Source organism: Canis lupus, chromosome 8 (genome assembly GCF_003254725.2).
Source record: "Canis lupus dingo isolate Sandy chromosome 8, ASM325472v2, whole genome shotgun sequence".
Classification (NCBI taxonomy): domain Eukaryota; kingdom Metazoa; phylum Chordata; class Mammalia; order Carnivora; family Canidae; genus Canis; species Canis lupus.
This window is the reverse complement of record NC_064250.1, coordinates 34,875,764-34,889,095: the sequence shown is the minus strand read 5'-3', so window position 1 is coordinate 34,889,095 and position 13,332 is coordinate 34,875,764. Positions and strand designations below refer to the sequence as shown.

General features: G+C 40.6%; 1 protein-coding gene across 3 annotated transcripts in view; it reads left to right on the top strand.

Moving 5' to 3' along the window:
- Nucleotides 1-22: 22 nt before the first annotated feature.
- Nucleotides 23-13,332, top strand: part of CCDC175 (coiled-coil domain containing 175) — a 73,902-nt gene continuing 60,592 nt past the window's right edge. For all 3 annotated transcript variants that reach the window (XM_035719771.2, XM_049113630.1, XM_049113629.1), the window contains exons 1-5: nucleotides 23-194; nucleotides 2,415-2,500; nucleotides 4,293-4,404; nucleotides 8,747-8,882; nucleotides 11,819-12,047. In XM_035719771.2, coding sequence (XP_035575664.1) covers nucleotides 38-194; nucleotides 2,415-2,500; nucleotides 4,293-4,404; nucleotides 8,747-8,882; nucleotides 11,819-12,047 — 720 coding nt within the window. In that variant the 5' untranslated portion in view covers nucleotides 23-37. The remainder of the gene's footprint in view (nucleotides 195-2,414; nucleotides 2,501-4,292; nucleotides 4,405-8,746; nucleotides 8,883-11,818; nucleotides 12,048-13,332) is intronic.

The window sequence follows — 13,332 nt, the reverse complement described above, 5'->3', positions numbered from 1 at the left end:
GCGCCGGGCCTGCGAGGCTGGGCGCGGGAGCCGCAGGATGGCGCTGAGCTCCGGGTCCCGAGAGCTGGGGCGCGGCGGGCGGGCGCTGCGGGCGGCGGGCGTCTCCACCGGCCCCTCCCTGCAGTGGTGCGCCCTGCCCTCCGCCCTGGGCTCCGCCGTCGCGACCGCGGCGCTGGAGCAGCTCTTGGCTGTGGGTGAGCAGCCTGCGGGCGCCAGGAGGGCCGGCGCCTCGCCGGTGGCACCTGGCGGGCACTGGGCGGGGACCTTCCCTCTCCCCAGGGAACCGGGGTGGCCCTGACTCAGGCTGAGTCCTCTCAGGCTCCTTGCGGGCGGGGGAGACGGCCCGCTGGGACCCAGGGCTCTGATCTCGGGCTCCAGCGCCACTGGAGTGACGTGGCCCAGCTCACACTAGCAACTGGCGACAAACCCGGCCGGGGGCAAAGCCTGGACTCTCAGGCCACTGCCATTTGCCTGCGACTGGGACCCCACTCGCATTCAGATTATGCATTTAATTTCAGCTTCCCCCCTTCTTTTTTTGTTGTAAGTTAACTTCCTCCAGCATCGTGCCAGGGTCAAGTGGAGAGCTTAACAGGCAAACAAGAAAGGGGGCTCTTAAGAAGCTCTGGTTGTGTTAGACAAGGACAATTAGACAAGGGTGTTTAGGAGATGCAAACGTAATGGCCTTGGATTTGGCCAGCTTAAAATGTTGCTTCAGTTACAAAGCTGAACCTGTAATCAAAACACCTAAGTTTAAGGTTAAGCTAAAACACCTGAGTTTAAGGTTAAGCTATGGTCCAATAAAGGGCATTTCTTGTTTAGCTCATAAACCATTTAAGCCAAACAACAAAGCATCTCCTTGCTCTACTATCAGCATCTCATGACTTCAAGGTAATCACACTGATTTCTATTATAATGTTACTGCTAGTTTGGGATAGTTTCTCTTTTTTCTTCTTAGATGAACTAATTTAACTTCACAATCCATGTGAGATAGGCTTGCATGAGTATTATCATGAGGAATGTTAACCACCAAAGAGACTTAAATGAGTCACTATCACTGGCCTGGTAGAGGTAGGGTCTCGAACTCTCTTCAAACTTGATCAACATGTGCATTTCATCCCAGTGCTTCTGTGCAAATATTTTTCTGCTAGTAATTTCTGGACTCTCAAAATTTTTTGTAGGAAAAAAAAACTTCATTAAGCCTCTTGTGGGAGTAAGAAAATATGCAGCTCTCCAGCGTATTTGCAAGCGGAAACAGCTTGTGCTCATTCATTCCATTAGGAGAAAGGGAAGGATAACAGGCAAGGCCTGTCCCCTCCCTACTAAACACACACTTGCTTGCAAACCCAGTAACTGATTTTCACTTGGTTTGAGAGCTTAGTTGATTAAGAGAATCCAAGTTCCCAGGAACTGAGGGCAGAAATTGTTCTTTACTCTTCTGAGGGGTAAGTGTGACCATTGAAGCCAAGGACTCTCAAATCACACTTGTGTTTGAATCTGGACTCTCTCAGTGATGGGCTCTGTGACCTTGAACATATGATGTAACCTCAAAAGTCAGATTTCTCACCTGTGAAATGGGATTCATTATAAGCTCATAGTAATCAACTTAGATAATGCAATGTAAAACATGAATCCCATCAAATTTATCCCGCATATCAAGATGCAGGCCTGGAATTCATTTGGACCAAGTCTGTGTAACTCAGTGGCACCAGAGCCAATGTAAGTATAACTTCCTCTGTTCTTTCTCCTCCTCCTTTTATCCATTTTCCCCCCTTCCTTCTTTCCATTTGGTATGTATCAGGTCTTCATTACCATTGCTAACATTTCATAAGCCTGTCCTCCTCTGTGCTTCCTATTTACGGTGTGTGAGGGAAAGGAGACATCCTTCATATGTCAGTGAATCAAGAGGGCTTAGAAATTCTGCCTACCTCACACCTACCAGTTTTACAAATATTTACTTTCATCCCAGGATTAAAATATTGGCACAGAAGTAAACATAAGGGACTTTGAAACAGTTAATTAAATGAGTAGGGTTTTTTGCAAAATATTATATTTGCATATATACAACTATATATATATGAAAACATTCTTAAATCTACATTATAGGCCTGTTATATTTATTCCTTTCATAAATATTTATTGAAATTCTTGTCCTGTTCTTTATAGATTCCTTCTACCATGAGAGATGCAAAGATGGAATATCAAGAGGCGTTTGTCTTCAAGAAACATTAAATATATGCCTAAATTAGAATACTATGAACTAGGACACATGTTCAAAAGAGAGTCATATTAAGTACTATAGGAATTCAGAGAAGATAACATTTTCAGCTGAGCAGGCATTTGAGCTAGATCTAAAGGATTAAATAGGATTTGGACAAATAAATAAGAGATCTTCATTTTCTAATTTTTTTCTTTAGAACAATCACTACAAAGTGACTATTTTAAATGCAACGAAGAAGCTAGGACCTTTCTTAAGGACACTGCTATCGCTGTTAAGAAATTGGTATAGTATTATCTCTAAGAGCTATTTTTTTCAATCTTCTGCTTATTTCTTCATCAATTTTTAACTTAGCACCAACTCTGTTCAAGATACTTGAATAGATGAATAGGGAAAATGTTTATCTCAATTCACTAAGTATTTGTACCAGTGTCGATCAGCTGGGGAGTGTTGCCTGATTTTTTTGTGAAGAGCATTGTATTAAAGATCTGTGCTATGGATGAGGGAGGGCAAGCCTGCTTGGGAGAGCAATACTGGTGGTAGCGGAGCTCCATTAAGGGGTGGTCCACATGGGCAAATGTTTGACCCCAATATATAAGCCGTGCACAGTGCCCATTTACTCAGTTGTCTATAAGCAATTTCTTACATAACTGCTAAAAGACAATTTAGCACCTATTCCATTGGAGTAGATGGTGCCAGTCAGTGAAAACAACTCTGGTTATACTAACTTGGCCCCACAAAGAAATATTTAAAGAATCTCCCTCTGAAGTATCACAAGTGTGTCTCTACTTGGCCCTGGATGATGTTTACAATGCTTTCCCAGCAGGCTGAGAAGGGTGAGGTCTCTTTATTTGATTTAAAAATATCGAGTAAGAATCTACAACCTATCAAATATCTAAAAATGTAGAAATATGGCTGTAAAGGAAATGAGTTTAAATCTACAGACTGCTGAAAAAAAATTGTCTCCTTTATATTTTTCTGGGATTACATATAGTTGTGGATGTATACTACAGCATTATACTTTATAATCCCAGTTAATTGAATACATATCTGTAAACCCCAGGAGTTTGTGTGTTTGGTGCTGCCCTGTGCTTCCATGGAAACCTTCTTCTTCTTTGTTCTTTGAGTTTTGTTTTCCTCCCTGGCTTAAAAGGGTCAAAATATGCATTGTGGCTTGTTAAAGTATCTAGTATGTTAATAGATGAGCTGTTAAATCTCTTAAAGATTAATCCCTCCATCTTTTAAAACAACACATTTTCACAATTCTGAAAGCACTGCATGTTTACCCTGAATATTTCTTTAAATAGACAAGTAAAAAGAGGGAAATAAAAACCACCATGATCCCAGCACCCTAAAATAATCATAATTAACTCCTTGATGAATGTCTTTCCTACTTTCAGGGAATAGATGATGCTTGTATTGAATTTTATTTTTTAATAGAAAAGTGATCACACTATATATACAATTATGTAATCAGCTTTTTATTGCTCATAAAATATAATGGCCATTTCTCAGATCATAAAAGAACTATAGCCATCATGACAATTTATTTAAGAGATGATTTATCTATTTTTTCCACTAACAGATTTTTGGATGGTTTTCTTTTTTTTTTCCTTCAAAATAAGCCCCACCAAAAAACAAAGCACAGAAATCCCCACCAGACTATTTGTTTGGATTTGTGGGTATGTATAAAAAATATTGTTCTGTATACCTAAGCATATTTTTATTGGCATTTTCCATTCTTTAATTAAGCAGATTTTTCTCTCAGCATTACCTTTTTTGTTGGAGTCTCTTCTTTTAAACTGATTGAAATTGCATACAAGAAACATAAGAAAAGGTGATTTCTGAGAAGAAATTCAGCAGAGACTAAAAAGACAAATTAACAATGACATCTTAAAAACTGATTATAGAAGAGCAATTTTTCACACTTTCTATTCCAAATAAAAATAAAAGCAGAAGGTGTTGAATGGAAATCAAAGTTTGATTGCTGAAAACATTTATAATAGTGCATTGCTTAGGAAATCAATTTTATTAGTTTAATGCCTTAACTTTTTGAATATGTAATTTAAATTTTCAGGAAGAAATGAGAAAAGCCACAATTGATCGCCTGGAAATTGAAAGCATGGAACTCAGCAGACTATATTTTCTGCTGGAAACTCTTCCCAGTAGCATTGGCAGAGAATTGGAAGGTACTTTTAAGATGATCAACCATAGAAATTTAGTTTATCTTGTAAGAAAATAGAGCCTACTACTTGTAATAAGTTTAATAGTTCATGTCAAAATAGCTAGAAAGAATACACAACACAAACACAGATCCATAATAATTTTCCCTTACATTTTAGGTGGAAATGATATTGATATATATATACACAACTTGAATTTATACAATTTAGTTGCTAAATAGACTAATGATACATAGATCAGCCCATTCCAAATTGGTATTTATCCAATTTAATCAGGCACTTTGATTCAGCTAAACCAGCATTCTGCTTTCTGTCCCTGTAAGTTTGGGGATTATAGATACCTCATATAAGTGGAATCATATAATACTTGTCCTTTTGTGACTGGCTACATTTCACTTGGCAGGTCTTCAGGGTTCATCCATGTTGTACCATGTGTCAGAATTTTCCTTCATTTTAAGGCCAAACTATATTCCATTGTATGTGTATACCATGTTTTATTTATCTATTCATCCACTGATGGACCCTTGGGTTGTTTCTACTGTGAACAAAGCTGTTATAAACATGGTGGTACAAGTATCGTTTGGGTCCCTGCTTCCCAGTACTTTTGGGCATATACACAGAGGAAATTGCTGAATTATATGGTGATATGGGACTTTAAGTTTTGAGAAACTGCCATACTGTTTTCTATTTTTTAAAAAATATTTGAGAGAGAGAGAACATGAATGAGGGGGTGGTTGTTGAACAGAGGGAAAAAAATCACCCTCCCCACTGAGCGGGTAGCCAGACATGGTGCTGGATCTAGGACTGTGAGATCAGGGCCTGAGCTGAAGTGAGGCACTTAACCAACTGAGCAACACAGGCACCCCTGCCATACTGTTTTCCATAGTGGCTGCAGTATTTTACATTCCACCTACAATGCACAAGGACCCTAATCTCTTCACGTTCTTGTCAACATTTGTTCTTTTGTGTTCTTTTTGGTTTTTTAAATATAGCCATCCCAGTGGGTGTGAATTGGTATCGTGGTTTTGATTTGCATTTCCCAAATGACTAGTGACATTGCGCATTTTTTCATTGCTTATTGGTAATCTGCTTACCTTCTTTGAAGAAGTATCTATTCAGGTCCTTTGTTCATCTTTTAACTAGGTTGTTTGTTGTTACTGAGTTGTGGGAATTCTTCCTCATATAGTCTGGATGTTAACCTTTTATCAGATATGTGACCTGCAAGTATTTTGACCCATTCCATGGTTTGTCTTTTCACTCTGTTGATATTGCCTTTTGATGTACAAAAGTTTTAAATTTTGATGTCAGTCCAGTTCATCTATATTTTCTTTTGTGGCCTGTGCTTTTGGTGTCCTATTCTAGAAATCATTGCTAAATCCAATGTCATGAAGATTTCCCCCTATGTTTTCTTCTAAGAGTTTTATAGTTTTAGCTCTTACATTTAGGTTTCTTATTCATTTTTAGTTAAATTTTATATTTGGTGTAAGGTAAGGATTCAATCATCTTCCCACCTGCCAGGAGTATTGGCTGAGGCTCACAATTCAGGTCCTCTACAGGAGTTGCCCTGGACAAGAGAGGAAGGCACCGCCCCCTGCCCCATCATGGTACCTTCTCTCCTCAGGTGTCACCCACATTCAGGGATCAGTCACCATGAGAATACAAAGGTCCACCTCCCTTGCTCAACATAGAACAACTCCCAAGTGTCATCACAGTTCCAAAGTTTACTACCCTTTTATCTCCCCCTCCCCCACCCAGTAGTCTAAATTTAAAGCAAACCAAAGCAACAGCAACAAAACAGTTTTTAAGTCGATGTTCCACTTATCCATTTATTGCCTTGCATCTCCAAATCTACCTTCATCGCCTGCTCTATGTTAAGATTGCTGGCACTGTAATTTCCCCCTTCACCAGCTGGCACGATTTTGAGCTTTGTTAAGACAGGGTCCTAGAAAGATACTGAAAGAAAAAGGGGTTCTCTTTCTGGTCCCAGAGTACTCAGCTTGGCCAGCTCTTACAGTGCACACTCCATGTTGGGCTCCTGCAGTGCCCAGAAGCTTCCTCCAGGACCCTTTGGGCAGCTTCATGGTAGATTTCCACCAGTGAGGCACCAAATTGTGACAGCTTTTCTCTGGCATTGTTTGGGTGGTTTTGCAGTAAGTTCGGAAGCATTGCAACTCCTTGTGGACAGGTCCCCTCAATTCCCCCAGAAGCCAGATTTCCATGAGTTTGACCAGCCCAGCATTTCATGAATTTCTTTGCCACCCAGTAGCCACCACCCTTTCCAATGAGGGCTGGATCTCAGGTCTGGAGGTGCTGATTCCTCACAAACTCAGCCCTTGGGGTAGTGGCTGCTCCTTATGCCTGCTGTTCCTGAATCCTTTAGAGTTCTCTTTCTCATTATGCAGTGCCTCATTACTCTCATCCTCCACTAGACTTAATAATTCTCTATGATAAAATTCCCCTATTCATAAGATTTCAATCTCCTAATTAGACACTGAGTGATACAGCCAATTATAAAACAGTATGCATGGTGTTAGTCTCATCTGGCAGGGAAAATACAACAAACTCTATATACAGGGGAAGAGAAGACTTAGAAGAATCTGTGCTGATGACAGAATTAAGAATATTTTGGCTTTTATAATCAGGAAAAGTATTTAGAAGGAAAAGAGCCTACTAGATGAAGAGGTTCTTGATACACACTGTATACTTAACCACATAAATTTCATTGATATTATGTTATACAGCTTTGCTACTCAAAGTATGGTTCTTGAATCAGCAGCATCAATGACATCTGAAAGCTTGTCTAATAAGCAGACTCTATCAGCCCACCCCAGAACCACTATATCAGAATCTGTATGTGGGGGCACCTGGGTGGCTCAGTCAGTTAAGCATCCTACTCTTGGTTTCAGCTCAGGTCATGATTTCAGGGTCCTGGCTCTTGAGCCCCATGTCAGGCTCCGCATAGAGTCTGCTTTTCCCTTTCCCCCTACTTTTCCCCTCACTCATGCACACTCTCACACTCTCTCTCTCAAAGAGATAAATAATATCTTTAAAAGAAAAGAATCTGTATTTCAATAATATCCTCAGGTGATAATATATGCATATTTGAGACCTAAAAGTCTGGGAAGCCCTGCTACAATGAGCAAAACTAACAATAACCTGGCTCTCTCAGATGGAGCTACCAGCTAGTTTCTAGAGAATTTATTGTGTAGAAATGGGTAGTCCAGTACCTTCTAAACATCAGTGTCAAAAAAAAAGAAAATCATTTTTCTATCATGCTCTGAGGTAAACCTCTGAAGTGTTCTGTGATTTGTTATGACTATCTGATTTGTTATTTGTTGATGAATACTTCGTTCTTTAACACACTGAGTTCCCCAGAAAGCAGAGCCAGAGGCTTTTACACTATTATTTGGGAGCACAATCCAAACAGGAGAAGGTTCCGGGGCGGGGGGGGGGGGGGAGGCTGGGGAGGAAGAGAGTGGGATAAGGAGACAAAAGCAGGGAGAAGAGAGAGCTGAGGAGGGGTACAACGTGATGCCAACTGCCGTTACATGCAACTAATTAAGTATGGAAACATGGCCCAAGACACACTGTTACATCTTCTCTGTACTGTCCAGGCAATGGCCGCTGCCTGTCATTGGTCCAGTGTTCGCCTGCCTCCCACACTTTGGGTAACACGTGCACAATGTGCATATCTAAAGAAGCCCCATGGTAGGGACAAGGGGGTCCTAGACAGGAGGTGAGAAGGGGACAGAATAAGCAGGAATGAGGTGCTGCCAGACTATGCCAGTCTGAAGTCGTTCAGAGCCCACAGAAAGCTGTCACCACAGCAGCAGCTGAAGTAAGGGAAATAATTGATAGGTAAGATTGAGAGGACCCAAAGGGGTAAGAGACTGGAACATAATTAAGACAGGAGGCACCACTGCCAATGTCATATATGCTGCAGTTACTCCTCAAACCAGATGTGTATTTACTGTGTTCTGTAACTTCTGATTCCTTCACCCCAACACCCAACATGCCTAGTCCATCTTTTCTTCTTCATTCACATTCTGGGATCCAATGTATAAATTCCATATTGCAAGTATTGTGCATAACTCTTCTAAAGGATCTTATTTTGTGTACTATATATGTCGGAATATAGTGTACATTGCCATATAATGTAAAAAGACAATGCAACCAGCTATCTGTTGTACCAACTAAAATACCAAATTTTGAACAGTGAAAAGAAACAGGAATATGAACAGGAACATAATTAAAAGAATATTTCAAGGACCTAATTTTGTCATGATTTGAAAAGTCAATATCAAGTGTGCTGTTTCTCAACCTAGTAACATTTCCACTTACTTTTAAGAATGTGTCAGAGATGCACGGAGATTAAATCTTTTTGAGATAAATCAGATACAGACAGACATTACAAGAATGAATAATGAAATACAGTCTCTGAAGATGAAAATACTTGATCTGAAAAAAACTAATGAAATTCTAGGGTATGTATTTTTTTTAAATTTAGTACTTGCAGGAGTTGGGGGTCTGTGCCTGGAATGCAAAAACTGTCCAAGGGGTCTGTCTTCTGGTCTGAACTGGTGTAGGGTCAGTAGGGGGTGGGTATCACATGTAGCAGATGACTCTGGCTAATGAGGGGCATGTAATGGACGTGCAGAGCTGGGGAGGAGAACCTAAAATCTTTAACCACTGCGGTCAGGAGACCCGTAAAGTTTCAGAGGCCATCCGGCTTCCCAGCAGCAACTACTGTGTGTGAATCACACCACCTGTAAAGGTGGAGGCACAGAGTGGTTTTAATTTCCATCTTAGTAAAATTAAGTTTACAAGCCGCAACCACTAAAGCAAGAAATCTGGCTGGATATTGTATTGTAGATAATAGTATCAAACCAGATATATTGTAGCTAATTTAGATTCTTAGAGACATTCAGCCCCAAACTACTGGAGGTCCGAGGACTGGATTGGTTCCCATCAGGGAGTTTCAGATTTTATCTGTAATTAAATGAGATAATATATATAACTCCCTGTAGCTCAGATTCTGACACCTGTTAGTTTCTTCCCTTTATTCCTGAGCTGTGTTGCCAGGACTTTACCCCATAGGCCTCATTTTCTCCGTTTGTAAAATGAGGATTACAAGTTTGAATTTGTGCACTCATGGAGGAAGAGATACATTCTGGAAAAAAAAAAAAAAACTACAACAAAACCTTAGGAACAACTCTGCATTGTGAGCAAATCTAATGCTTAAATATCAGAATGTCAGTTTGTCAGAGAAGAAATGTAGAAGAAATGTTGAAAGAACCCCCATGAAAGAAAAAATCTTTTTGGGAAGTGAAAATGATTAGAAGAAGTTGTTTAGTGCACATGATATCAAAGCATCAGGAATTAGGTGGAGACCTCAGGGTCCAGAGGCCTTTCCCAAATTAGGCCCTCAGAACACCTGATCACATAAGCTTGAAAAGTCTAACCTCTGTTAGGGAGTCACAATGCAGATTTGTACGTGGTGCATGCTAGCCACAATCACCAGAGACTGCTGTGTGAACTAGACTACCAATTTCTAGACTAATAACAAGGAAGATAACATCCAGGCTGGAATAGTCTGGTCAGTTGGCCAGCACCACCACACCTCTGCAGACCAGTGATTCTCAAATTTGAGTATGCATCAGAATCACTTGGAGTGCTTGTTAAAACACAAATTACTAGAAGCCTCCCCTCCCACCCCAAATTTCTGATTTAGTAGGTCTAGGGGGTAGGAGTAAGAATTTGCTTTTCTAGCAAGTTGCCAGGTGATGCTAATGCTGCTGGTCCTGACCACACTTTGAGAATCACTGCTCTAGCAAAATCTTTCTGGATAAAGATTTATACATAAGGTAGGTTGCTTGATTCGCTGGTGTCATCAAGCTATAATCTCATTGCATTCATTTTTCAAAGAAAGATGTATATCAAGATGCCAGCAACATTCTCTGACAGTCCTCAAGAACTGCAAGCTCTTTGAATGGGTTTTCCTTAGGTCCCATGTCCAGTTTCTGAGTGTTCTCTTCTCAACCCTTCTCAGTACAACTAGTTAGTTTTTTTGATTTGACTTGTTTTGATTTGCTCCACTGAGACTACTTATCTTTAGGTTGACTTATTCTTAGAAGGCCTCTACTAGACCCACAAAGCACCCATTACCCGACCCTCTCTAGCTTGGGCTTTCTTTTCTTTTTTTTTTTTTTTTTTTTTTAAGATTTTATTTATTTATTCATGAAAGACACACACAGAGAGAGAGAGAGAGAGAGAGAGAGGCAGAGACACAGGCAGGGGTGAAGCAGGCTCCATGCAGGGAGCCCAACGTGGGACTCGATCCTGGGTCCCCAGGATCACACCCTGGGCTGAAGGCAGCACTAAACCGCTGAGCCACCCGGGCTGCCCTAGGTTGGGCTTTCTATCACACTTCTGTGGTAGAGTTGACTTCTGGAAAATAAACTTACCAACAATCTGTTTCCATTTTCCTGAGACTTTGCACACAATCTCACTGGATAACTTAAATCTTTAGCCCTGGGGATTAGAGAAAGGAAAAAGATCTTAACATTGCAGAAGATTTTAAAAAAGGAAAATACAGAAATGACACTCATCGTCCTTCCTTCCAGTCTTGCATTGTTAGCTCTAGGGTAGATCTTCCTCAGATGGACATGGCTAGCAATGGATATGTGAAGTTCATGTCTCCTCTTGAACTCAGATTTAGCTGCAACTAAGAAAGGATAAGAGAGTTCAGATTAGGTTTCAAGCATCTTCTGAACAGTCAAGATAGACTTTACTCTCTCCTCCTTGACTTCTGCTTATCCGAGGAGAGCTGGCTTTCTCCTGGCCTTCCCTGCAAGGCAATGGCATCAGAAGGTGGCTGGAGGGGTGGTGAGATGTTTATCTTCCTTTGGCTTAATTGCATGTCTCAGGATAAGATAGTTATGGCAATGCTGCCTATCAAATCATTTGGTCAGATTCCATTCACCTGTTCAAAACTGTTCTTGAATCATTGCATAATTTAAACCAAGATATCGAGTGGCGGGCACTGAGGTGGGCACTTGATGGGATGAGCACTGGGTGTTATTCTGTATGTTGGCAAATTGAACACCAATAAAAATAAATTTATTATTAAAAAATAAATTGAAGATAAAAGATGAAAAAAATAAATAAACCAAGATATCTCATGGAACAGGATGGGTGCGGTGAGGCAGGACACATGATATTTTTGCAGTGGTAAACAGTTGCAAGACTGACATTTGTCTTGTGTTTCCTTTTGTCCTCATTCTAACCAAATTTAAGTGATCACAAAAACAACTCTAAAATAAATATTTAAAATTTCCCCCTTTTCATCTCAGTAAACAGACTTTAAATTCCTTTCTTAAAAGCCATACTTATCATTACATGAACTATTCTTTTCTCCTAGTGAAGAGCAAGAGGAGCTGGCGAGGAAGCATGAAAAGTTAGTGCTGTCGCTCAACCACACGATGGAAGAGAAAGCTACTACCACTATTTACATCAATGAGACTTACACCAAAATAAACTCAAAGAGAAAAGAAATAGAATTGCAAATACAGTATCTCAAAGAAATACAGGAACAGTTGGAAAAGGAAAAAGCAGAACATTTGAAAAGAAAACAACAATTGAATCAACAGGTAAGTGGAATGATTTACTTTCTTAGAAAAATCAGAACCATATAGAATCTTGGGCACGAAATGGGAAGCAATTTATTCTCGAGGCTACAAGCATTCAGTGCAGTATCTTCTGTTAACAGTGGAATGGGAATAGAGCAGAGATGCAAGGACACTGGAGCTCCTTGTAGAAGACACTGTGTCATAGCATCTCAGGTCATGGGAAAAAATGTGAATGGCGGGATTTGCAACACTGGGGTGGCCCCTTGCTCATATGCAGCCGTATAGGGATAAGGAACTCATTTTCATGGCATCTCATTGCCTCTGACCATTCTGAGGCCATGTCTCTTTGGACATGACCAGGGAGTTCCATCCTGCAGGAGCCTTCCAATTCCTGCTAAATGAATCCGAGCAGAGCAGCCTACAGAAAAGTGTACTTTGAGACTAACAATTTTCAGAGGGTCGAATGGGAATAACTACTGCATTTTGATGTCTGCTAGAGTACGGTAATTAAAATTCACCATCAGAGTTGCTTGTGATGGTTCCTCTTTGCTCAGCTTCAGCTACCCCAGGAAAGGCAGAGCTGTCTCCATAGGAGGTGTTCCCAGAGGTCTTTCCTTCTCCCCCAGGTGTGATGGCCTACCTCATGATGAGGATTCCTATTGGGTCCCTGCTGCTGCCCTCTCCGTGATGGGAATGGGCATAACTAATGCAGAAAATTGGCTAGTGCTCACTATCTATGTGACAACCACCAGCATTCACTGAAGGCACATGGTAGGCTGGAGATCAGCCTGTTAATTTCCTTTCTTTCCTATGAGAAAGGGAAAATGATTACAGCTGTCAGAGTCTTCTGATTGTAAGCTCTCCCCTGACACAAAGCAAAATATCTTTTGCTAATATTGTGCTGTGACTGCAAGACCTTGGGAGAAGTCTTTGGCCAAAGAATGAACACAGAATCCTAATTTTCAACAAAATTTATCAATCACAGAGTTCCACTCACATGCACCCATTCCCTGGTGCTGAGATACTCGACAAAGGTCATGTTCATTCATAAGATGCTTGGGTTCAATGGCTTTCACAGAAAGCCACCCAAATGTACATTTTCATAACTCTTTAATACAGAGTTGAATATGCTTTCTCTGGCCTTACTACTCAGTTACTTTGTTCTTGATCATTCATTTGGCCAAATGCATTGATGTGTTTGAATTTGATAAGAGGATGACTCACTTCATGGGGTCTGACAAGTTATCAGAACATGTTTAATCTTGGCAGAATGTTAAGTTGTCCAAGATTGTGAGCTGCCCAGTCT